This window comes from Nannospalax galili, unplaced genomic scaffold (genome assembly GCF_000622305.1).
Source record: "Nannospalax galili isolate Female #2095 unplaced genomic scaffold, S.galili_v1.0 scaffold1014, whole genome shotgun sequence".
NCBI lineage: Eukaryota > Metazoa > Chordata > Mammalia > Rodentia > Spalacidae > Nannospalax > Nannospalax galili.
This window is the reverse complement of record NW_008335824.1, coordinates 1,761,493-1,788,509: the sequence shown is the minus strand read 5'-3', so window position 1 is coordinate 1,788,509 and position 27,017 is coordinate 1,761,493. Positions and strand designations below refer to the sequence as shown.

The 27,017-nt window shown below is 39.4% G+C and overlaps 1 protein-coding gene across 2 annotated transcripts in view; it reads right to left on the bottom strand.

Annotated features, from left to right (window-relative positions):
- Lix1 (limb and CNS expressed 1) overlaps positions 1-27,017 on the bottom strand; it is a 60,403-nt gene that overhangs the window by 8,970 nt on the left and 24,416 nt on the right. The window contains exons 1-4 of one of the 2 annotated variants that reach the window (XM_008830540.1): positions 24,166-24,232; positions 23,011-23,177; positions 6,556-6,696; positions 4,140-4,235 (exon numbers count right to left, since the gene is read on the bottom strand). In XM_008830540.1, the coding sequence (XP_008828762.1) occupies positions 4,140-4,235; positions 6,556-6,696; positions 23,011-23,177; positions 24,166-24,172 (411 nt within the window). In that variant the 5' untranslated portion in view covers positions 24,173-24,232. Of the gene's footprint in view, positions 1-4,139; positions 4,236-6,555; positions 6,697-23,010; positions 23,178-24,165; positions 24,233-27,017 lie in introns of those variants that run through there. The other variant, XM_008830539.1, reaches the window with a different exon arrangement.

Sequence of the window (27,017 nt, the reverse complement as noted above, 5' to 3'; positions counted from 1 at the left end):
CAGGGTGTGGTAGTGCACACCTTTAATCCTGGCACTCAGGAAGCAGAGTCAGGTGAGTCTCTGTAATTCAAGGCCAGATTGGTCTACATAGTGAGTTCCAGACCAGCCAGGGCTACATAGTGAAGCCTAGTTTAAACAAACAAATGTTATTTTGTTTATTAGGAGGACGTTTTGCATTTGTTCTGATTTTATTAAATATTAGTATAATTTGATCACTGAGCTTTTTAGTGCCTCTTTCAATTTTGTGCGGCAGACAGTTGCCTCACTTGGGTCACCTTGTCTGGCCCCTTCTGGGTCTGTCTCAAGATTAAGCCTGGCTTCTTAAGTGTGAGGTCTACCCAGCCCTCCAGTGCTGCCCTTGGTTTGATACTCAGCTTAATAGTTTCTGAACAAAGGCCCTTGCATTTTTATTTTGCATTGGGCCCCACAAATTATATAACTGGTCTAGATCAGCAAAGTAAATTGTAAATTGAATGATGAATAAGGCCTGTGTTTTCTTTCCTCTGCAGTTGCAGCTCTTTCCGCAGCTTTACCGGTTCACTTTGTCATTCATTCCATTTAATCCTGCAACAACTGGGCTCTGTCCTTAGAGCTCTGCCTGGTTTGGACTCCTGCTAGACACAATGGCTTCTCAGCTGGTTTGAGTGGGAGAAAAGGCTCATTGCTTCTTTCTGGAACTTTGTCTGGGAGACTGGCTCAGCTCTGTGTTTCATCAAAAATAAGAAAAACAAACACTGTAAATGGAGAACTTGAAAAACAGGTGGGCACCATCTCCCCACCCAAGAGAATGGATTTAAGAGGAAATTTGTTTATGGGATGAGGTTTTAAAAGGCGACCTGGAGAATTTAGCAAAGATGTAAATAAACAACTCTTCTTTGGATTGCATTAGTCTTCAGAATAAATATATTAAGCAGCTTCAGTCAAAGTCTGCCTAGAATCTGACCTTGACAAGACCCAGCGTCCGCTGGTTGTCGCTCCTGTCCCTCCCCCCACAACAGCAGGCAGTTTTCTCCCTGGCAAGCCTACCTCAAAACAGGCAGCTGATTCCCTCCCACGAAGTGAAGGTAAGCAGAAGCCTATCACATTTCAACAGCGCTGACTGCGGACCAGGCCCCCCTGAAAGTCGGAGGGCAGGCAGGAGACACCAGCCCTGTTTTGCTATGCTATAGTAATCCATCCCTAGATCCAAGCACGTGTCTGTGACCCATTGGGGGCACTGGATTGTACCTCTGCAGAAACAACCCAGTCTGTACTCACTTCCTATTATGTGCAGATACAAGCTGATGCAGCTGCCAAGGCCCTGACAGAACTTGCTGGGTTCCAGCAGGCCGGCAGAGGGAAAAGTCCTTGCTCCCAGGTCCTCTGGTTCTTGGATGCCAATCTCCCTCCTGAGGGGAGGGGTTTAGATTTTCCCTGTCTTCCTCTTCTCTTCTGTCCCTATACTGCACCCATCCTCCTTTATAAAGCTTCCACAGCGTGATTCAAATTTTTACACATATTTAAATACATTACTACAGAGACCACACAGAAAACACCCCAAAGCAAGTCAATTATTATTACTTTAATGCGGGGGGAGGGGGGGTGTTGAGTAGAACCTTTCATAGTACGGGGGAGGAGTTTTAAGAAAAAGCAATGTGCTCACTTCTCCATCTTTGGCAGACTAAGCCAATCATGTTCAAGACCATTCTTGATTTTTCTGAAAATAGCTACTAAATCAGCCTCATGCCAGCTTCTTTGCACAGTGGAAGGCAGCATTTAGTCTGTAACTTTAAAAAGTAAAATATTCTTTTGATGGATAGGGAAGAAAGAAAGTAAATGATTTTCCTCCTTATGAGAAGAGCTATGCTAAATGCATTATAAATATCCAATTTTTTAACTCTATAAAATGGTACTACTCATTCTGTTTTATAGACAAAAAACTGAGTCTCCCAACAGGGAAGCTCAGAAATGTAAAGTGACAGGCACTGCACAACAGAATTCTGTAGGGTTTGAAATGAACATGTCTTTTCTATTGTGCCATTCTTCTCCCTGTCATTTTTTTTTTTTTTTCTCTGTTTGGGGTTAGTTTTTTTTTTTTTTTTTTTTTTTTTTTTTTTTCTTCTTCTTAACACAGACCTTTTAGTTTCTCCTTTTTGTTGCAAGGCAGAGGCCTTGAAGCATTTGGGGCAGGGAGTTACCTAAGTCATGTGAAGGTGTCAGGTGGGTCCATCCATCAGGAAGCCCCTGGTATTTCAAGTGAAGCAATCCTTCATAAATACACAGAATAATCTTTAACCTTCATGAAGCATTTCTCAGATGCCAGAGACTGTTCTAGACTCTTTTCCTCATGTCCTCTGCATCAGCACTGTGAGGCAACACTATTATTTCCCTGGACTTACACACAAATGAAGAAACAGACTTTGAGATAAAGAACAGAATAAGGCTAATCCATAGCTTGGGCCATATCCACTGAGTCACACATGTCCTCACCCTCTCCAAGAGGGTTGACTTTAAAGCTGATCACTTCCAAGTCAAGACAGTATACACTGAGGAGCCATGAAACTGTGGTTCCTTAAGGGTTGGCTGACAAAGATTTAAGATGGATGGAAACATTTTGCTTTAGTCACATGGACAACTAATAGAAAGAAGACAAACAGTGACTTTAAAAATTGAGTAGGAGAGATATAGCCAAATGAGCAAGGGTGTGCCATTAGCCAGAAAGACTGCAAGATATTTTAAAGTTGTTGGTGTGGGGTCTCAACTGCAACACCATGGTTAAGTTTTACCATGATAAATATTTCTAGTGGTAAAAGCTCTTGGCTATACGATTGCATATTAATTTTTACCAGTGTTCTATGTTGTGGAATGTATGACTTCATTCAAGTTCAGTTGTTTAGAAGAGCAAACACTTCCTGCTCAATCACTACAGATTTTTCATCTGCCCAGGCCAATATGTGAGAAGAATCAGATGTGTGAGAGAAGGAAAGAGATCAGCCTGCATGGGTCAAATCCTGGTTAGGCAATTTGCTAAGCGATGATGAACTTCCATCAGTAATATCTTGTGGATCATAACAACTACCTCATATGGCTGTTGTAAATTATGATAATAACTGTCAAATGTTAAATGGTATGCCAGACAAAGAAAGCATCCAATAAGTATCAGATATTAATACTATTGTTATTAATCTAATTATTCATTTTAAAAATATAGACACAATAAGCCAGTTATAAACTGAAAACATTGGTAAGCCAAAAATGCATATGATACAATTAACTTGGTGAACATCATAGCTGAGCACAGCCTACCTTCAACAAGCTCAAAACACACTGGCTTGCAGCTAGGCAAAATTTTGTAATGAAGCATTGACTATCTTACTTGGTTTACTGAGAACTATATTGAAAGAGAAAAACAGAATGGCTATATAGGCATGCTTTAATACCATCATAAAAGTGAAAAATCTTAAATTGAGGACTATGTACAACATAACTCCTCAGCCTTTTACTGCTTGTCAGTTGTGCACAACAGGGTTACAGGTTGCTAATTTTTTTTGGTTTGGTTTACAGTGGGGAAGAGGCAGATCTTATTTAACACAAGTATCAGAACTGAAAGAATGCTTTTAATATACGCCATGGACACCCTTACTTATGACTAAAGTTAAGAACTAGATGGCTACACTCAATGCTTTAAAATATATGACTTTGTTTCAGAAGGCTCTCAGTCTTGAAAAGTTAGTGGAGTGTTACTGGGCATAAGACTGGGTTCTTCACCTGTTTCTTAGAGATGAAAAGTGACAGGCACCACACATAGTTCTGCAGGGTTTTAAATGAATTTACCTTTTTTCTCTTGTGCCATTCTTTTCCCTGTTATTTTCTTCTCTGTTTTGTGTTAGATTTTAAGAGAGAGAAAGAGACCCTTTATAGCTTCCTTTTTTATGATAAGACAGGGGTCCTGAAGCATTTTGGCAAAGATTGTGCCATGTTTGCTGTTTGTTTCAGTTTTGTAAAGTGTGCCTAAGACACAGTCACCATGCTGGGTTCTAGGAGGTAAAATCGTTTTCAAAGCAGCTTATTGGAATAGGAGATGTAAGTGATAAGAGTTGCAAGTCTCCCAGGTTTCTGGATTGGATCACCAAATAAACAAATGACAGGAAGTCAGGCACCTGAAACTCTAGCATGGTCTTCCCCATATTTGACTCCAACATGTAGTGATAGGCTCCGACGCTTGTGCTGGGGTCATCCGCATCATCTAAAGTGCCCTTGGGAAGGAAAACAGACAAAGAAAATGTTACTATATTTTTTCCTCCCCTTCTTCGAGTGACCAGGGGTTAAACCTATTATTGCCTTCATACTAACGAGTGCTTACAATCAATTTTCAGTTGATTTGGGAAGTAAAAGCCTCAATCTCACCATGATGCAGGTAAAGAGGGTTTCATAAGCAATTTGAATGTAGCATTTGATTAGAAGTTCAGGGGATTGTATAACTGCTGGTGGAATGATTAGCTCAAAGTAGAAATCCCTATATTACTGAACAGGATTTTTGTTGGTGGTGGCATTAACACTTGTGAGGCGATTTTCCACGGCGGTCGCTATAAATCTTGCAACACTGAGCTTACTCTGATTTCGATGATAAATGGGCATGATTGTAAAACTTAAATTGAAAGAATTCTGCAGTTGTGTGGACCATTCCTCAGAGTCTTACTGCCATGATTTAAAAAAGGATTTATTTATTTATTTATTTGTGTGTGCGCCCATGTAAGATTATGTGTACCACGTGCATGCCAGAGCCTGTAGTCTGAAAAGGGTGTCAGATCCTCTGGAACTGGAGTTATAAGTAGTTATGAGCTGCTATGTGGATGCTGGAAACTGAACCTTGGTCCTCCTCAAGACCAGTTAGTGCTCTTAACTCCTGAGCCAGTTCTCCAGCCCTTGCCATGGTTCTTAATGGGAACTTTTCATAGTAGGCTGGTGTTGGCTTGGAGACATGGGTGCTGGGTTGTATATATACATATTTTACTCTCAGATAACCTAATCTTCAGGAAAGAAGGTGGTTGAGTGATAGGTAGAAATGAAATTCCCTTTCAGCTTGGTTGTGGGGAGCAGTACTAGGCAGCTAACAGGGCTCTGGAATGGCATTCAGGTCTCCTTCAATATCCCATGGCCTTGGATTCCCAGAAAGGTGGGCAATGGCAACTTTGTGAGACTGAACAAACAACTGTCAGCATCAGATAGCAGCAAATTTATAGCTTTTGAATGCAATAACATTAACACACTGCTGTTGAAATATTTATGTTGGCTTTTTAAAATATCCCAGAGGAAATCCACCCAGAAGCCTGCAAGCCATATATATTCCCTTTCTTTAGAAATTTCCATGAAAAAATGATAAATTACATTTACACTGAGGGCCCTTCCCTGCTCCTGAGTAAATTCCACATGTATATAAATCAGGCATCATTTTCCTAACTTCTCTTCCTCAAAGGCACTTGAAATTCACAGGGCCAGAAAATAAAGGCTTCCTTTCATCCTCAGACCAGATAGAGAGCAGAGCTTACTGCCTTCTCCCAGCTAGGCCACCAGCTCTCCTTTCCTGCTGCCCCAATTTCTCCTCTATATGAGAAGAGTGTTTATAAGGGGAAAGGGTCACTATAGTCTGATAGTTTCTTTTATCAGCAGCTGCTCTAGATAGACAGAACCTTTCTATTCAGAGAAGGAAAGTGACAGTTTATTCCTTCTAAAGGCAAACCAGAGGTGGCTACTCCCTTTGATTATTAGAATCTGCCCTTGAGTACACCAGGGAAACACCTGTCATAGGTGGGAATCCAGGCTTCCACTGTGGCTTGCAGTTTGGAGGTCCTGGGGGACAGAATCCCAATCATTTATCACATTAGCAAAATCCTAGTGTTGAATTGCTGAGAAAATTTCCTATTCAAATTTCTAAGACAGGTTTTGGTTTTGTTATTGTTTTCTTTTTTTCCCTCTCTCAAAACATTTTGCATTTAACTGTATCCAATACAGAAAATTTTCAAAGCTTACTGGAAAAAGTAAATTGGAATTAATCATGATTAGTCTAACACACACTGAACTGTCTAAACAGACCATGCTTTCTTAGTATGAATTGCAGGGCCACACACTGGCTAGGGAGTTAGCATTTTCAGTAAGGACTCAAACAATTAGCATGATTAGTTAAGTTCTGGGGAAAATGGAACTAGTTTATCACAAGATTATAAAGCAATATTCAAATGTATACATTCTTACACCATTAAAAAAAAAACCCAATATTCCTCAAAATGGAAACATTCAAATTTAAAAAAAAATCAAAGTGGATCACATGACTTGAAATTTGATTAACTGTGATCCAGGGATGTTAAGAATATTACCAAGATGTACAATGGGGAGCCAGATCCAACTTCATTATTTCCAACCAAAGTATCCTTTCTACTGAAAATTAATGATTTAATGGGCAGAAATTTAGCTTACATATTATTGAAATTAAGAATTGTTTATGTTAGTATTTCACAAGATTCAAACATCTTAGTGTTCTCAGAGAGGCCAACTCCTCTGTCAGCTTTAGGTACTCACACTGGTGGAGGCAACTGCTTCCTGAACACTCTCCATAATGAACTCCTTAGTGATCCTGCGGGAGGGCAGCTCATTGAAGAGAGAGTTGATGAGTGCCACCTTAGCTGCATCCCGCCTGGCCTCAGCTCTACTTAGGCAGCACTTGAGAAGGAAGGAGAAAGAATCATGAATGGAGTCAGCATCTCACCTTCTGTCCACACTGTGGTGGGCCTCTGCACATTTCTGTTCACATGTCTACACAAGATCTGGATTCAGCCTGCCAGGATTCAAATCTGACTTATGTAAGACCTTGAACAAGTTAATTAGTCTCTCTGTACTTTGATTTCCTTTTTAGTAAAATGGCAATTATAGTAGGGTTGAAGTTAAGATCAATTTAATACAGATAAAGCATGGAGAATATCTGGTACATGGTAGCACTCTGTGAGAGCAGGCCAGTCTTACACATTTTTACCTTCACATTAGTTAATGTGACTAGTCTCAGGGCCCCAATTTTCTTGAGGTCTACCCTTTCCACTTTGCTCATAGTCCATACAGTCTGGGTAGAGCATACTCCACTTGGCCTCTAAAGACAGAGGCCACAGACAGCCTCTGCTCAGCAACTCACTGAACACAGTGACATCTGCCTCTAATACCAGTACTTGGGTGGCTAGAGAGAAAGACACAAGACTGGGGATGTAGCTCAGTGGTAAAGCACTTGCCTAGTATATACAAAACCCTGGATTTGAAACCCAGCACTGCTAAAAATATTTCTTTCCAGTGGTCCCCAATTCAATGTCGCGCTCCATCCACTTAGCCTTGCTTCCTCATTGCTCATGTGGCTTTGCATGTCCTGATGCTATTCTTTCCTCTCTACCTCTTTTTCTAATAGCTAAAAATTCTGCTTCAAGTATGCCTCATCTCCACCCTATCTACCCTACATTCACCTTTCTGCCCTGTCGCGGGAACTTATAGCCTTGTGTCTTTCAGAGGCTGGCCTCTCCTTCCCATCTCTACAAAACCAGTTAGAATCCCCTGAGATCAGGTTCCTGGACCTCAAACCTCCCAGACAGTAGGGATGCTCCAATGTAGTTACTGTGTAGTTAAGTACAGCTCACTTCTTTCTATCCTTCTCCCAACTCCTGGGTTTGTGGGGGCAGGTCCCTTATATGCATCCACAGCAACTTTCACAGGGCCTAAGCCAAGATCAGTGCTTGGAGATGCTTGTATATGGTCAGTGCATGGAGGAAGTAATTACAAGACAAGGCTTTGAAAATGGTTGCCATTTGCTTGAGCCTAACAAAGCAATTAAAGGCAGGAAAGCTCATTTGTTGAAGGCTTGGACCCCAGATATCAGAAGGCAGTGCTACTGGAAGGTAGTGGAAATGGGGCTTGTGGAGGAGGAAGGTAAGTCATTAGAGATCTGCTTTGAAGGAAATATTGGGGCCTCGACCCCTTTCCCTCTCTCTTTTGTTTCCTGGTCACTAAAAAGTAAGTAGCTTTGCTCAACATTGCATGCTCTCTGCCATGATGTTCTGATTCACCACAGGCCCCAAACCAGAAGAGCCAAATGACCATGGACTGAAATCTTTGAGCACATAAGTCTAATGAACTCTTTTTCCTTTTAAGTAGATTCTCTCACATATCTGTTATAGTGAGAGCTGACCAACATATCCTTTAAATGAATAGAGCAGAAGTTCTAAAATGTGTATAGAAAACAGTTATGTGTGTTGGGGGAGCTCTCTTTGGTACTGAATGACAAGCAAGAAGGATATGGCAGCAAGCCACTTGAAATTTAGACCTCATCCAAGGTTTAGGCTACCTGTATTAAGCCAGAAAGTTTCTGCACAGAGAGATATTTGTTTTGTGATTCAGACTTGGCCAGGAATATATAGATGTTGAGTTCAGAGGCCAAGTCCTTCAGTTACTTTTTCCAGGAAAGTTTCCTTACCATACCCAAGTCAGGCTAGGGGAGCCACTGTCCACAAGAGGTACTGATCATACTTGAGTATAATTGTTTATTGGTGCTCTGCCTCCTCTTCCTGACCTGCATACTCTGATTTCACATCATCTGTGACTTAATTGTCTTTGTGCCCCTGTCCTATTTGAGTTCATTGAATGAATAACTGACTGAAGTGTAGAAAACTCAATAGCAAGTCCATAAAATACCTGATATAATGTTCAAGAAATTCTCTTAAAAAGAAAAATACATTTTTATACTTCTTATTCTTAAAACTACCATTTCTGTATACTTTATATGGTATTATAATCCAGTAATATGACAGTATATTAATACTTGGACTAATATTCATAAGGATAATTGGCTGTTATGTTTAGACTCCCTGATATGATTCTTTTTGCCTAAGTGTAGGATATGTTTATTATTCTTTGGAAAGTCAGCTCTCTATTAAAAAGCAAAGGTTTTGCAAGCATTATCCAACATTATCCAACAGCTGTAACAGCAGCTCATTTTAATAGCAATTTGGCTTTACAAAATCTACAACAGACTTGTTGAGGTTTTGGAATTAAAAGAGTAAGATTCAGATCTAGGCACTCTTAAGAAATAACTTTCTGTCTAAATAATAGCATTTTAATCTGAGAGAGAGAGAGAGAGAGAAAGAGAGAGAGACCTAGTAAATACTACATAGTTAAAAGAAGCTATCTATTCTAAATAAGAGCAGCTAAGTGCCAGATCAAAGGCAGCACATACATTTACAATGGAATGGCTCTGCATCACAGATCAAAGTCTAGCCACGCAGGCTGGGAACAGAAAGAGCCTCTACCAGGAAAGAATGGAAGAGGAAGATGTTTGACTCAACCAATACCAAGATGTGAAAGTAGACACATCTTTAACTTATTTTATTGTTTCAGTGTATCAACTTTTTTCTTACCATGGGGGTGAAAGTGTGCCTATTAATAAATACATAAAATAAAATAGATTCTGAGCCATCAAAGGACTTTTCTTGTTATAGTTCTTTATATTTCTGATAGACAAGTATTTCAAAATGTCTGTTAGCCAACCACTTTCTTCTGAATTCTGGGACTACAAGCCGAGTCAGTAAGTGCTGCATATTCTTTTGAGATCTTTCAAGAGGACCTTTCAACTCATAAGAACATTTATTTGGTTAAGAAATTTAGCTTTTCTGATTCTGCTTAGAGTGTCTAAATCAGTACTGAGGCTGCTTTAAGAACAGACGCTTTTAGAATCACCATCAAACAGTGGGGAGCACCGTACAAAGATAAAATACGGCAAGTTACAGGGCGTTTTATTGTTTTCCAAACTGGTCATCAGCTGGGGAGTAAGTGAAGTATGATGTTATTTCAAAGCAACTTCCTGCTGGAATTAGACTTCCCAGGTTGTATGGTTTATTCTTGCTGTATTTCAGTCAGACCCCATCATAAATACAGATTTGTAAAGTGCCTTCCACACTAACCATTCTTACTTGCTGATGTACAGAAACAACTTCCATCCTCTGTACTTTGTGAAAGTTCAGAGCTTGAATATTCAACAGTCAAGAGTTTAGCAAGTCAGCTGTGGACTTCATAGGCTCGTTAAAGTACATGTTTTGCAAGTGGCCAGAAGACCCCAGTCGGACAGCTGTCTTGATACTCTGATGCTTTTCAGTTGCTGGTAAAATGTAAGCCATTGTGATCATTTCAAAGTCTTCTAAAATTAAAGCAAAAACAAACAAAAATCTTCCCCCAAAAGACCCCACTCAAAAAACTGAATGTAATATCACTCAGGAAAGCCATTTAATGACAAAGGTGGCCAGTAAAATGCCCTCAGTGATCCCTCTTCCTTACATTTAAATCTTCACAAAGTCTTCTTCACTGTAGCAAGGTTGCTCTGTGTAACCAATGGAACATGGCAGGAGGGATGGTATATCCCTTTTGACAATGGATTATAGGAAACCTTGTGGCTTCTGTCTTGGTCCTGCCTGCCTTTTCTCTGATTACCTGTTTGAGGAAAAGTCAGCTGATATATTGTGAGCCCCATTATGAAAAGGCACACATAGCAAAGAACAAAAGCTTTCTGCCAACAGCCACCTAAGTGAGGCTGGAAGACCCATTCATACCTTCACACAACAACATCTCTATCTGATGGCCTGACTGCCACATTCAGAAAACCATGAGCCTGAACTGCCCAGCTAAACTGCTTCCAGGATTCTGATCTGCTTGTGAGTTTTGAGGCAATTTGTTATACAGCAAAAGATAACTATTGTAAACTTTGCTTGCTTCAGGTAATTAAGAATTTTCTTAGCATACTCTTGAGGGATAGCTCAATAACAGTAATCTTATTGCTGACCCTATGTGCTCAACACTGTGCTAAGCACTTTATTGTTAGTATCATGTCTTGTTATTACAACAATCCTATGAGGTTGGTTTTATTATTATCTTTATTCTTCTACTGTTGAAGTGCAGACTTTAAAAGGTTATGTACCCCAAGGGTACATAAAAAGTGAACAAACCAAGATTCACCCCAAGTAGTTGGACCTCTAAGCTATTTTGTACTTCATAGGAATGTTAACCTACATTTGACTAAAGCCACCTACCAGTCCTTAAATATGTATAGTAGTCTAGACAGCTCACACTTTAATATTTCATGGGTCATTTTGACAAGATTCCAAGAGTGTCTCCTCCCATCTCCACATGGCAAACTTGACTTCATTTAGAATAAAAGTAAAGAGGATGCAGTCCATTGTAGCAAAATCCTGTGCCCGGTAAGGATGGCAATGTGCCGATGATAACCCTAATATTCTCCCCGTTCCTATTCTCTGGATGCTTTTCTGTACTGCAGGGGAAGGCAGAGATAGAAGGGTTAACTACAGCTTGATCAGAGAACATGTATCATCTGTTTCCTCTGGTGGAACATGCCCTCTTGGATAACATGGGGTCAAGAATGCTGAGGATTCTGCCATATATATGTGTTGCTCAACAATTTTATATTAAACTTTCCAAGTTCTACTGTATAAAAACGTCCCCCAAGCCCAGCCCTTTCTGGCTGTGTGTGTGTGTGTGTGTGTGTGTGTGTGTCTATGTGACAGGATCTCACTATGTAGCCTTGGCTGTGGCTGGTCTGGAACTCATAGAGATCCTCCCTCCTCTACCTTTCAAATGGTGGGATTAAAGGTGTGTACCACCACATCCAGCCTACTGTTGCATTCTGTTTTTGAGTTGAGGTCATCAAGTCACCCAAGAGCCCACAGATGACTCAGTGAACATCACCACTGAACCCACCCAGAGTCTCAAGTCTAGTACAAATCCTTTAATGTTCATGTTGTAGTCACTTGGTAACTTGCTAAATATGTGTATTTGAGGCTCCAAATTGACTTACTGAGTCAAAATATCTTCAGATAGATCACCATGGGGGGTGTACATTTGTGTATGTATATGTGTATGTTTGTGTGTGTGTACTCATGTGGAGGCCAGAGAGTGTCTTCTACAATCACATCACCTCTTTTAAAAAATTTTTTATTAGAGTATAGTGATTTGAATGAGGTATCCCCCATAAGCTCAAATAATTGAACACTCGGTCAATTGGTGGTACTGTTTTGGGAAGGTCATGGAATCCCTAAGAGGTTCGGCCTTGCTGGAGGAAACAGGTCACTGGTGGTGGCTTTGAGAGTTCATAGCCATCTCCCATTTCCAGTTTTGCTTTTTCTAGTTCCTGTGCCTGCTCGAAGTTGTGAAAGGTGGTAGACTCTTATCCGTTTGGAACTGTAAACCAAATAAACTCTTCTTTCTATGTTGCTTTGGTCATGGTGTTTTATTACAAGAGAGAAAAGTAACAAATACATAGTGTGTGTGTGTGTGTGTGTGTGTGTGTGTGTGTGTGTGTGTATGATGTGTATGTGAAATTGTATACAAGTGCCATGGAGCAGCATGGCTGTAGGTTAGAGGACCACTTTCCAGAGTTGGATCTTTCCTTCCACTGTGGGTCCCAGAGTTCCAACTCAGGTCATCAGGCAAGTGCTTTTGCCCACTGAGTCATCTTCCCAGCCACCTCCCTTGTTTTTTGAGACAGGGTCTCTCACTGAACCGGGAGGTCACTAATTAGCTAGATTGGCTGGCCAGCAGCAAGCTTAGGGATCCTCTCTCTGTCTCCTCAGTGTTGGGATTACAGACACGTGTCTCCATGCCTTGCTTTTTTATGTAGGTGGCTAGGGATCAAACCCACGCTTGTGCAGCAAGTACTGTATTGACTGATCCATCTCCCCAGCTTTCCAGGTGATTCTAAAGCCCCTGGAGCTATTCTTAGAACAATGCTGTTTCAGCCTCTGTTTCTGTCCATCTTATTTCTTTTTTTAAAAAAATATTTTATTTATTTTATGTATATGCGTGTATTGTCTGCATGTAGGTAAGTGCACCCATGTCGTGCAATGCACACAGAGGACAGAAGAGGATGTGGGATCCCCTGGAACTGGAGTTATGGACAGTTGTTAGCCGCCATGTGGGTGCTGGTATTCGAATGCAGGTCTTCTGCAAGAACAGTCAGTGTTCTTAACTGCTGAGCCATCTATCCAGCCCCTGTCTTTTTTTCTAGCTGGCAAGGACATAATCAGACTTTGTGGGGTCTAAGACTTAAATAATTTGAGGAACTTTACTTAAGAAAATATAAAATATCAAGTAAAGAATGTTGCCATTATGACTTGCAAGAGGCTTGTGCAGAAGCCTTGTCTTCATCGTGAACTCTTCTATGCTAACATTAAAAAATAAAAAAAAAGCTGATTTCCCACTAGAGGAACTGTTTCTAACAAGCAAATCAATATTCATGTTTATATAAATCCTTCACAGTAGTCCTTCTAAAAGTTTCTGACTTACCTAAATGAGGTTTCAGTTTTGTTTTTCTTCTCAGAACTTTTTATACCTTACATGGTAATTTCCCATAATGCAATGTCAAATGCAATCAAGATTAATTTGTAGGTGGTTCATAAATCAAATAGTAACTGGTGGTTTCTGTTTTTGTTTTTGTTTTGATGTGAAGAACTTCTTAAAGTAGTTGAAATAAAATTTTGGTAATCACAGACATATCATAAGTAGAAATGGCTCATTTCTGTAAGTAGAAATGAGAAAGTCTCATTTTTAATAATTTATGAAACACTTAAAAACTGTTTATAGCTGTGTTACTTATAGGACATCTTCTACTCTATCTAACACAATCTGGACTGAAGAGTAACTTTCCTAGTATCAGTCATTTGATTAATTTTTATTCATGATTTGTTTTACAAAATATGCAGGATGCATGTGTTGAGTTGTCATTTTTACATCCAAAATTTTTCTGAACATACATTCTTAGTTACAATAGGAATCGGGTGGAAATGCATCGCCCCCATCTTAACAGACTTCCTGGAATTATTCATCTGTGTGTTTTAAATTCTAAAAGAAAAGGTCTTCAGATTTGAACTTTACTCAGGGCATATCCATAGCAGCTGAGGGGTTTAAAAAGGTCTGAAAAGCAGAGGCAAGTAAATCTCTGTGAGGTCAAGGCCAGCTTGGTCTACGTAGCGAGTTCCAGGCCAGCTGTGGCTACAGCTACAGGGAGACCCTATCTCAAAAACAAAATTTAAAAAATTTTAAAAAAAGGTCTGAAAAGCAAAACTTTTAAACAACAGTAATATAATAGCAAATGTTACAGATTGTGTTACAGATTTTAAGTACATGAGAACTAGAAGTTAAAATGCCATCTTTCCTGGAGTCAAGGACAGATCAGTGATAGTTAAGTGGCATTCACACATCATACCGAAGAGACTCTCCCAGGCTAGGACTTTGCAGGTGACAAAACCAAATAAACTTGACTGTGAGCGGTGAGAGTTCTTGCACCAGCCCTGGGAGTTATTATATCTGTCATTCAGGTGGCCAAGAACATTTTGCTTTACTAACTTGTTTGAGTCTCTGCAAGTGACTTGCAGAGTTTGTGTGTAAGGCCTGTCAGCTCTGGTCAGTGTCACCAACACCTCGGTTTCATCTTGACAGCAAATCTTCAGTAAAAAGAATGCCACAAGCCTGCTACTCTCAGTTCTTAAAGACCTTGACCCCCTGGTCAAAGCATGAACATTCGCATGTGTTCCAGTTAATCCAGTTTTGGACATGTTAGCATTTGCCCCTTCCAGATGGTGATGTGAAAAAGGGCGACTGCTGAGACCCAGTCACTCAGGTTAATGTTGGGTCTCTGTAGGTCAGGCTGGCAGCAAATACACTGGGAACAATTTAGAGCTTTTTGTGTGCTAGGAACAGGGGTTTTGGCTAAGTAGGGGAAAGGGACTGGTTTGGGAGTCTTATTTAAAAAACAAACAAACAACAACAACAACAACAACAAAACAACCAAACAAAAAACCAAACTCAGAACTTTCAGTTCCTGTCAACTGAAAATCATTTCAGGCACATGGTGGGTCAGATTGTTAGTTTTATAATATAAACCACCTGGCTTCCTACTCCTTTACTTCTGTTTCAAATGCTGCTCTACACATACACATAGACCAACGTCCCTGGAAACCATTATAAACTCAGGTTGTTCTGTGCTCCTCTGGATTCTCTTTCTTTCCTTGCTTTTTTTCCTTCCTTCTCTTCTTTCTCTCTCTCTCTGTATCTTCATCTTTTTATTTTTTTCAAGTTAAGGTGAAGACAAGGTTAATTAATCAAGACTCAAACTTTTGGCTTATTTGGGGGCTGGAGTGATAGCTCAGCCATTCAAAGAACTCACTGCTCTTCCAGAGGACCTGAGTTTGGTTTCTAGCACCCAGATCAGATGGCTCACAACCATCTGTAACAGCAACACCCTCTTCTGGCCTCTAGGTGCACCTTCATGCACATGGCATACATTCACACAGAAACACACACATAAATAAAAATAAATCTTTAAAAAGTATTTTGGCTTGGGGTGGAGACATTGCTCAGTGATTAAGAGCACTGGCTGCCCTTGGAGAAGACCGTTGGTTCAAATCTCAGCATTCACATGGCGGCTAACAACTATCGGTAGCTCAGTTCCAGGGAATTTGTTGCTGTCTTCAGGCCCAGACATGGGTGCACTCACGCACATGCAGATATAATGCTCATGCACATAAAATAAAAATGAACAAATAAATCTTTAAAAAGTATTTTTGGCTTAATTTTGTAGTAGTTTTGATGAAAAAGGATTGAATGAGAGGGGTGGGAAATGTTAGGAAGAGAAAGTCAGTCTTCCCTGTTCAGCAACTTAGTAAGACAGTGAACGTCTTCCTACAGATTACAGGCTGAGAGACTCCTGTGGTGATAATTTCAAGACTTTATTTGCCATGAGGCCATTTCTAAGATTTCCTTTCTTTATACAGTACCATTCTCTTTGGAGGTCAAGCATCTCTGTTTACTTGGCTTAATAAGAAACGAAACAGATTAGAGTGAGCAAAGGAGGCTGGGGAATAGAGTCTTATTAAAACAATATGTGCTTCTAATCTAACATGTAAGTCATTAAGGTCTGGTAATTACCTGACTGACTTTCAAATGGTATAGGGGCATAAGTAACCTCCTACACTGGGTCTCTTTAGTTACAAAACAGGATGCTTTTCTGTGCTGATTTCCACCTAGAAATATTCCTTTAGAAGTTGTTACCCTTCATAGTGTGTGGAGCATCTGAACCTAAGTACTAAAGGCAGGATAAAGTCAAAGATGACTTCAAACAAATACTTAGGATTAAAACGGCATTAGTGCTGGGCAATAGTTTAATTTTTTGGCAGGCACTGTGCCTGTATTTGGAATATGCAATGTTAAGGCCAGGGCTTATTTAATGATCAGCAGAGAGCATTGCAGCTCCATTGAGTCAAGTATGTGAATTGATAGAATTTTCTCTTAGTCATTGTCTCCTGGGAAAAATTCAGTTTCATAGACTGACTTTATTGTGACTTAGATATTCCTTTACTTCCTTGGACTTTGAGAAGATTCATGGAGTTCCTGAAAGTGCAAAATATGTATTTTTGTGCCTGATTTACCTTAAATAGGTAAAACAAAACAAAATCGCACATTCCTATCTTCCTTGTAGTCAGTGCAATCCTGGAAAAGGTAGTTTTTCTAGATATTGCCATGACAATGAATTTGCTTTGAAAAGCAGAATGGCATAATAATTAAAAGCCATTAAATAAAGAGACAGAACTTTGCAAGGAACTCATCTGCTCTGAGTTTTCTCTCTCAGGCACCCTACTGCACAGCCCTTTGCATAACACCAAATGTGTTAAAAAAAAAAAAAAAAAGAAAGAAAGAAAGAAAGAAAGAAAGAAAAAGAAAAAAAAGAAAAGAAAGAAAGAGTACATGAAGTTGTCAGAGAAAAGTGATGGGGAGATATGGGAGGAATTGAAGGGGAGGGAGTGGGCATGGATTTGATCAAAACACCTTATACGCATGTATGAAATTCTCAATAAATTCTCTTTAAAGTTAAAAAAAATGTGTTGGGAGAGCCCGTAATAGACTGCCTGCCAGTGGAGAGACTGAATGTCTCAACCTCACATTGTACCTGGCACAACACAACTAGTCTAAGAATTACACTTCACTGTTGCACACCTATGCTTATTTTCTGTGAAAAAGTTTTAGTAATAGCACCCAAATACTTAAGAAAAAAAATTATGATAGCCTAATGAATTAAGTGTCCTATATTTCAAATACATTGTGATCACATCAATGTTTTACCCAGTGTATACATTTTATTTAAACATAATTCATATATGCAAATAATTACATGATACAGTGCTATACCTAAGGGAAAATTTGCTTTTACTCAAAATAAGAATGGAACTCTTTTTTAAGATTTATTTTTAATAATGTATATATGTATGTTTGTGCAGAGGTATGTGCATTGGAGTGCTGGTGCTCACCAAGGCCGGAGATGTCGAATTTCCCCCAGAGCTACAGTTACAGGAAGTTGTAAGCTGTCTGATGTAGGTTCTGGGAATTGAACTCAGGTCTACTTCAAGAGCAGTATGCAGTCTTAACCACTGAGTCATCTCTCCAGTTAGAAGAATGAAATTCTTGACTTGAAGTTGCCCTAACTAGTTCTATATGAAAGCCCATATCAAAGGTTTAAAAACAAAGATTCAGTCCCAGAATTTTAAAAGCTCAATATAAAATAAGATACTTAATTTTTTCTTTTTGATTTAGAAACAGAGGGAGCCTGTGACGATTGGGTAGCCCTGATGTTGCTCTTACTGTGAAACATGGAAATTACTGAACGTTTTCATGGTTGTGCTATGTGGCCAGGGAAAGATTAGCTGCCTAGACCAAAAAATAAATGAATAAAAAAAATATGCTCAAAATGCATGAGCTTCTACTTAATGCCTGTAATATTAGAAGATGGTTTCTTTGACAGAAAGTGTTGATATGTTCCAGTATAACTTCTGGGGGAAAAAAACAAATTCAAATAAACAACTTTTATATCAGTAGATTATTTTATTTGTTGTTTAAATATTCCAAAATAAAGTAGTATTTTCATTTCTCTTATTCTATGCTATAGTAATTTATAAAGGCCTGATCTAAAGGCTACAAAGGCCTGATAATAAAGGCAAGGCTATTTCTCCCCCCCCCCGCCGCCCCTCATCCCCTTCATCCATCTATGTGGGATTTGAGTGTGGAGGGGCTGTCAAATATAGCTTAAATTCTTTAATTAGTCTTCATGGACACAAGCTTCCCATTTACCCCAGCAAGAGGTGTTTAACATAAAAGCCAGTGTTAGCTTGTTCCATCAAAGCCTCAGGACAGCTTTCCTTTCATTAGTCAGAAACCTAAAGTTCAGTCTGAATACCACTTTTCTGAAGAATCAATGAAAATAATATCTTACAGCTCTCACAAAACTGCTATTACCAGAGGGCTTAGTCCTGAGACCCAGTCCTATACTCCACTTCGAGTATTTTCAATTACTTGGCACCATTGGAGGTGACGTCCATGGCTCAGCAAGAAGGCTACCTCTGGCATAATGGTTTCTCCATGCTTCAACACATGGTCTTGGCATTAATAATCCATCGTGAGATGATTTGCAGTGCACAAGGGTGACATTTGATTATGTGAAAGGCGTTTAGGAATGAACACCTAGGCTCTTATAGACCAACTGCTGGCAGAAACACGAGATGTTATATGGTGAAAATAGCATTTAGGATGCTTTCTGAACTGATAGAAAAAATGTATAAGATATTAATTACCTCTAGAGAAATTTTCTTTCTTTTTTCTTTCCTGGTTTCGCTTTCTCTAATTGTATTTTGTAGGAACAAATGGGTTAAGTGGTTAGATTTGGCAACCAACCACCAAAACACATTTTCAAAACATATTTGATTCAGGAAATTCTGATTCTTTCAAAGCAAGGATGTTAACAATTCTCCTGAGAACCTTAAAATACGATGATTTAAACACAAGGAAAAGGAGACCCTGGAACGATCAAGAGAAGTCACCCTGAGGCCTCCCTACTAAGGAGTTTTTGTTTTCATTTTGTTTTTTTGTTTTATTTTTTAGGGCCACAAGGAGGATGGGTATGCTACCTAAGGGAAGTCCTATTATTTGGGGTCAAAATTTATGTGACGATAGGGAATTTCATAATTCTCAGGGTAACGCCAATAAAAACAAGAGCACTAGAATTCTTAGACTTATGTCCTCTAGATCTATTTATTGATCTGCCAAATGCATTATATTTAGATAGATTAAAATGAGTGCATTTATTAACTATTAACAAATGTAATGCATGCCTGGGTGTAAGTACAGTCATCGCTGGTTATTCATGGTCATGAGAGTTGAGTGGGAGGAAAGTTATGCACAAATGAAATCCAGAGACAATGGGAAGGTCCTAAATCAATTCTTCCACATTCACCCACTTTCAATACTTTAGCCATAACTATGAACAAGATAATAGCAGTTCATCTCCATGTTACTGAGCCTTTCTAGCCCCTATCTTGAAGAATTAAGTAGAAAATCCTTGCAAACTATTGATTATGTACAAGAATAACAGATGTTAATTTATTCTTGGGATTTGTTATTCATTCATTTGAGTATTGATTCAACAAAATTTATAAGGCTGTTACTATGTGAAAAAAAAAGAGCAATGCTTGAAGTCATGAAGGTCCTAAGGATATGGCCCATCCCTGAGGAATTTATATTTTATTACAGAGACAGACCATGCACATAAGTTTCCTTTGCATAAGGTAGAAAACATTAAGTATACACAAGAGAACACAAAATTGGGAGCGTGGGGGGGTGGATCTGGGAGAAGTTAGGGGGAGGAGTAGAGGGTGAATATGTTCAAAATATACTGTACGAAATTCTAAATTAATAAAAATACATTTTAAAAAGAATTTTTAAAAAACCATCAGGCACCAGTAGAAAAACAATTAATTGCTTTGGGAAATCTGAAGAGGTAGATTATTTCCAGCAGGAAGATTCATATACTATTCATGAAGAACATTGTGTGGAGTACTGGAAGATAGTTAGGGTTTGTACAAGGAGAGGGGATGGTAAGGGCACTGACCAGTGGGTCACAGTGTGAGTATGGAGATGGCTAGAAGTAAAGGTGTGAACGGGAAGTGAGACTGAAGCTCCAGCTGTCAGAAGAGGGATTCCAGGAGATGCAGTTGGGAGGGAAAGTGGGGCCTGTTGAAGAGTCTATTGCTATAGCACAATATTTAGTCTTCAATATTACAGTAACAGGCAACCACTAACGTTCCTTTAAAAACTCTTTTGAGATAATCTTATAGAAGAATTGCAAAGATATTATAGTTTCTTATTAGGCAGAAAGTAGTTCATGTTTTCATTAAAGAAATTTTTTAGGAACTGGAGAGATGGCTCAGCAGTTAAGAGCACTGACTACTTTTGCAGAGGAGTGCCTAATTTTCCTCTCCCATGAGTCCTTGCCACATAGACTGACACATTCTAACAATCTTGAAAGTGCTTGTGGTTTGTTCTTGCTACATGCCTTTGTATACACTGTTCCTTATACCGAGAACCTCATTTTCTTTCCCACGTGGCTAAAATACCCTCAACTGCAGGTCTTAGCTTACATTCCCCAAGAATCCCTCACTTTTATGCAGCATGGGTTTGTGAGTCTGTTTTTTTTTTTTTTTTTTTAATACCCTTCTTGGGTTGGTGAGATGGCCCAGCCAGTAAAGGCTCTTGCCACCAAGCCTGGAATCCTGAGTTTGAGCTCCAGGAGCCACAAGGTGGAAGGAGAACTAACTCCCTCAAGTTGTCCTCTGACCTCCACACATGTGCCATGGCACAAGCATGAAAATGTCTGCACACACACACACACACACACACACACACAAATAAATTTAATTATAAAAAGTTTTAAAAGCTCTAAAATATTATACCCTTCTCTCACTACCTAAAGAAATTGAGGTGACATAAAGCAGATTATATCTGCCAACAGGACGAAAGAGAGTGTGATAATAAATTCAAAGGGACAATAGAGGTAGAAATGTACATAACAACAGGTATGATGTTGGCTTAAAAAAAAGATGACTTCCATATTCTTTTTTTTTTTTTTCTTTTTTGGTCTTTTTGAGACAGGGTCTCCCTGTAGCCCCAGCTGTCCTGGAACTCACTATGCAGACCAAGCTGGACTTGAACTCACAGAGATCTGCCTGCCTTTGCCTCCCGAGTGCTGGCATTAAAGGCGTGAGCCACCACACCCGGCAACTTCCATATTCTTATATAACAAAGATATGATCTGAAAATTTGACTCTGAACTTCTTACAAAGTTCAAAAAGAAACTTGACCATGTATGAATTTCCACATGCTAGAAGTAAAGAATCATTGCCTATTACTGAAAAGCAAGGGTTGGTTTATCAAACTAAAGAATTACTTATAAAGAAGACTGCTAATCTCAGAAGCTCCTTTCCTTGGGCTTATAGTGACTCTTAATAGCAATTCCGTAATTACTATACATTTTCTGTACACTGATTTCCTCAGGGCATAGACCACTGCTCGATATCTCCTAGTGACTCACTGGTTAGCTGGTTGTTGAAAGTAATGAAGGCAAATGTTTTACACAGGTGGACAATTAGAAATGTGTCTACTTGGTCTAGTCACTTTTCTGTTGCTATGATAACACTCACCAAAAGCAGATTGGAGAAGAAACAGTTTATTCGACTTACATTTCCCAATCACAGTCCATCACTGAGGGACATTAGGGCAAGAACTCAAGCAGAAGGAGAGGCAGGAGCCATGGAGGAAAATGTTTATGGGGCCCTTGCTCCCAAGTTTCTGCTCATCTACCTTTCTGATGTAGCCCAGACCCACCTGTCCAGGGATGGTGCTGCCCACATTGAGCAGGGTCCTCTTATATCAAATAGCAATTAAGAAAATGCCCCATGGATATGGATGGCCACAGGCCAGTCTGTGATCTGGAAATTCTTCAGTTGAGGTTCCCTCATCTCAGGTGACTCTAGTTTGAGTCAAGTTACAAAACCAGCGCACTACATTTATACATAAACAGAAAAAAATGAGTCAGGCATTGTGGTGTATACTTTTAATCCAAGCACTCAGGAGGCAGAAGCAAGTAGATGTCTGTGAGTCTGAGGCCAGCCTCATGTACTTAGTGATTTCTAGGCCAGCCAGGGCTAAATATTGAAAAATACAAACCAAAACTAGAAAAATATGTAACAGACTGGAAGAGCATTTGCAATTATTATAATAACGATATGTGGAAAACCTACAATCTAGCAGCTATATCATGCTAAACAGTTTACAAATGTACTTTATATGACTTTCTGCTAATCTTGTGACTATTTCCCATCTCAAAACTGGGGAAATTGGGAGATTAAATAGGCTTTTCAGGGAGGTACAGGTAGACAGGCAGAACCTGGGCTAAGCATAGGTACTTGATCCCAGCTCTCAACCCTCTGATTTGATGAATAGTAAACTTGATTAAATTGATTAATAGTTCATTACAACAAAATCAGACTTTCAACTGATGGGGAGGCTTTGATGAGGGACTTCGCCACCATTTTCCAGTTCTGTAAATTCTATTCCATAATTTTTTTTGAAGGAAAAGACAACAGTTACCTTTTCTTTAAATCTCTCTTTTATTTTTATGTGTATAAATGTTTTGCCTACATGCATGTAAGTGCACCTATGCATGCAATGCCTGCAGAGGCCAGAAGAGGGTATTTGATTTCCCAGAACTGGAGTTAAGGATGGTTGTTAGTCATCTTGTGGGTGCTGGGAACTGAGCACAGATCCTCTACAAGAGCAGCCAATGCTATTAACCTCTGAACCATCTCTCCAGCCCGGCAGCAGCTCTCTTGGAAATCATATGCTGTGCTATAACATTTTTGTCTGTAAAGAAGTATCAGAGTACATCCTAATATAATCCTCTTCCATTTTTTAAAAATTGGGACATTTGACTGATTTTTCCAGTGTAGGTATATGATTTAACTTTGCTCATGAGGTCCAAGAGAACTTACCATTGATGAGAGGTTTTATTCTGTTTTAATATATGTAGTTAACTTTCCCTGACAAAGGGATGTTTGCTCTTACCTGAAAGTTGCCAAAGCAACTCCCTCCTGGGAGAGTCACATAGCTCACAAAGGGAGGCCCAGAAGAAGGGAGTGACTCATAGACCACCACACCTTCGCTGCTGGGGAATGCGGCCCTCTGCTGCTGCTTGCTTTCCCAAAATTCTTGTAACATTGACACAACATTCACTGAAAAAGACAGGAAATAATGCTAGTTATTAACGATGGACACACACTGGCAAAAAAAGCAAACATTTAAGGCTGGATTCTGCAGCATGGCAGACACAGTTTAAGCAGAACATGTGCATCACCAGGGCTGCTCCTGCTGTGAAAGAATACATTTTAGTTTAGCATATTTAAGCATATTTTAAAAATAGATAACCTTAACACACATGTACATTTCATTTTAAAAATTTAAATTACAGGCTGGAGAGATGGCTCAGCGGTAAAGAGCACTGACTGCTCTTGCAGAGGACCTGGGTTCAATTCCCAGCACCCACAGGGCAGCTATAGAACCATCCTTAACTCCAGTTCCAGGGGAATCTGAAGCCCTCTTCTGACCTCTGCAGCATTGTACAACATGGGTGTACTCACATACATGCAGGCAATACACTCATACACAAAAAATAAAAATAATAAAATTTAAAGAAATTTTAGTACATTTTAATTTCATGTGTGTGTATGGATGTGTGTACTATGACATGTGAGTGAAGGTCAAAGGACAACTTTGGGGAGTTGGTTCTCTCCTATTATGTGGATTCAGGAATCAAACTCAGGTTGTCAAACTTGGTGGCAGGAACTTTGCTTGCTGAGCCATCTTGCTGGCTCATGTGTATATTTCTTTCTTTTTGAAAAAATAGAATAAATATATTTTTAACTCAACAAGGCAGATTTTACTTTTACAAAAGGGTCCATGTATACATTTCCTAATGAGTAAAACCCAAGAGGTTTTAGTACCCCAATTCTAAGAAAGTTGCAGTATCAAATTTATTTAGAAATTATATTAATATCAAAATTTAAAATCTGACTATTCATCTCAAAATTTTGCTTTAATAGACTTTTCTAGAGCTGTGATTATCTGTAACCTGGTATCACATTTCTCATAGACCCAAACTTGCAAAGAAAAATCCACACCATGAAGTAAAGACTTAAGTCATGTAATAGACTCTGGACTCACCATCCATTCGATTTAAGAGGAGAAATCCAGAAAGAAGAAAACTCTTTTACATTCACTCCATCCCAACCTAAAGGGGAACCAAAGGCAATTGTGGAATAAGAAAGAGGCTGGAAAAATCCACCAGTGAAACTAGTAACATGGAGTCTTTGTAGAGACAAGGTCTGTTAGATGACTTTGGAAAACACAGGAATGGCTAGGGCCATCTGTTTTAGATTAAATGACCTGTGATAGCCTGCAGAGGTTCCAGATCAAATTAGGTTGGTTTGTTTATCCTGTACTGCAAATTGAATTGGGGGAATTAACAAGGATAATAGAATTTTAGAGTCAAAAATGACCTTATGAGTCATGTCAGCTAAGCTCTGCCTAATGCAGGAATTCCTTGCCAGCACAGCTGCCAGTCTGCTCTATACCTGTATTTGCCATATGTAAGACAACCAATTTCAAATGCTTATGTTTCTGTGGAAAGGTGAGCTGAAATCTGCTTTCCTGAAGGTTCATGCAAGGGGTCTACTTCGCATTTCGGGACAGCTTACAGCATATTTGAAAGCAGTATTGACATCTGTCAGTTTTATTTGTCTGGCCTTTGCTTGTTTTCCTATATGCATAGGACAAAGGGTTTCCTTGAAGTATCTATTGTTTTTATGTGTGGTGCTGAGGATTTTGCAAAAGCCAAGGCATGTAGAGGCAACGAATCCAAGATATTTTGTTGGAAGCTCCCTTTTTTCGTGTGGGTTTGGGTGTTGGAAGGATAGGAGGTAAGTGTGGCACTTCCCCATCAAGAAAGAAAGATGATTTGAGAAGAAAGTGGATGCAGATAGGGCAGCACAAGTGATGAAGGAAGAAAGACCACATTCTGAGGGGATAGAACCCTATATTCTGGCTTTGCACAAATCCAAGCCCCTTGATTGACTGTGAGTTATCTGGAACAATTTATCTGCCTTTCTTTTAAGCCATTTTGAACTGGTTTCTCTTGCTTGCCTCTGGAAGTATGTACATGCAGGGAATGTGGGACTAACTCACTGTCAGAGAGAATGCTTGCCTAGCAGGGGTGAGGTCCCAGGTTTGATCTCAGCATTGCAATATATTCCTGATGTTTCAAAATGCTGAGAGTATCCCAGAATTTGATCTGGTGGCAAAAACACTGCACAGCCACATTTATATTCTGTTTCCTAGACCACAAGGCTCTTTACCTTTTCCCTTGGTCACTGATCAGCTTTATGGTATGTCAGGAAAGTTCTGGAGACTCAATAGAATTGGATACTTTGTATCTTTAAAAGAACTTACTTTATCCTATATGTAGAGGTTTCATTGAAGAGGTGTCACTTAGGGTTAAGCATCTCAGAGACACAGTCTCTATGTTGACCAGTTCTGTAACTCTGTAATTATTTCCATCTGTTGCAAAAATAAGCTTCTTTGATGAGGGGTGAAAGGTACACTTGTCTGTAAATATGTGGGTGCATATTAAGAATAAAGTGAGAAATTACATTGGTTTAGGGTTGGGACAAAAGTAGGTTTTTCTCTAGGATCTATTTACAGTACCACACATGATTTGGCTATGAATTCTCCAGCCATGTGTATTTGGCTATATTTATAGTACCTCCCATTGAGAGAGCCTTAATTCCAATTAAAGATTTGTTGACTACCCCCCAGATAAAAGTGCTACTGCTGTACCAATATCGATACTTTGCTGGGTCAGTCATCATTGTTTATTTAGACTTTACAGCTGGGTAGGACCATTGATTGGTTTTCTCCTTTGGCAGCTTGTATAATATCCTCTGATATATGAGAGCTAGCCTTCAGGGAGGAGGATAAATGAATCTCTCAGTTCTCACCAGGGAAGTTTCCTTATGCAGCAGATGGAGATTAACAAAGAAACTCACAACTGGCCAATGTGCAAAGAACAAGAAGCCACAGAGTGCTTATCCCTGAATAGGGCACCTACTTCAAACCTCTGCTTCCAGAGGCTCAGGAATCATTGCCAAGGAGGAGGCAGAAAGGTTGTAAGAGCCGAAGGGTGTTGATGACCACAAGGAAAGAGAGTCTTCCAGACAGCTAGTCAGTTACTCACATGAACCCTTCACATGGTAACAACATACACAAGTCTTATGCAAGCTGAAACCAGACAAAATCCCGGCACAGAAATGGCAAAATGGGTAAGAAATCCCAGTCTAACCTAAGGACTTTTTGCAATTCATGGCTGCTGAGGGGGGAAAACAGTGTTTTAAGGGATAGAACTCTTGGTGGCCCAGTGGATGGACCCATAGTGAAGGATATTTGGGAACACAAATCAGACTCTATAGGCTGTATAATGTAATATAAGAAAGTACATTAAACTAGGCAGGGGGCAATAAAAGGATCTATGGATAGGGGATGGGATCTAAATACCATCAAACTACTTGTATGAAAATCGCAAAAATTAAAAAAAATGATTGGTATAAAACATTGAGCCAAAAAAGTCCCTAATTTAGTATTTAAGGATTCTGGGAAACATTGAGAAATTATAAGGTTATCACAAGAGATAATTGAAGTAATAAAATATGAAATGGACCAAGATGAGAATTGGGTATTACAGAGCTTTTAATTCATTTAGAAATTTAAAGTAATATTTTATACCAGTTGAGCTAACTCAAAGTAGAAATTGGACATTTTATGTGCTTAATTGTTTCTATCCCACACCTTATTTTTCTTTACAGTTCTGAGAAAATAAAGATTTATGAAGTGTCCAGTTTATGTCTATACCCTCAGAATTCAGCAGAGATTTTCTGAATCCTGAAGGCTGAATGAAAGTCCGTGGCCTTTGCTCTGCTAGTCAACAAGGACCATTAACTTCAGTGAGATTCAGCTGTAAACTC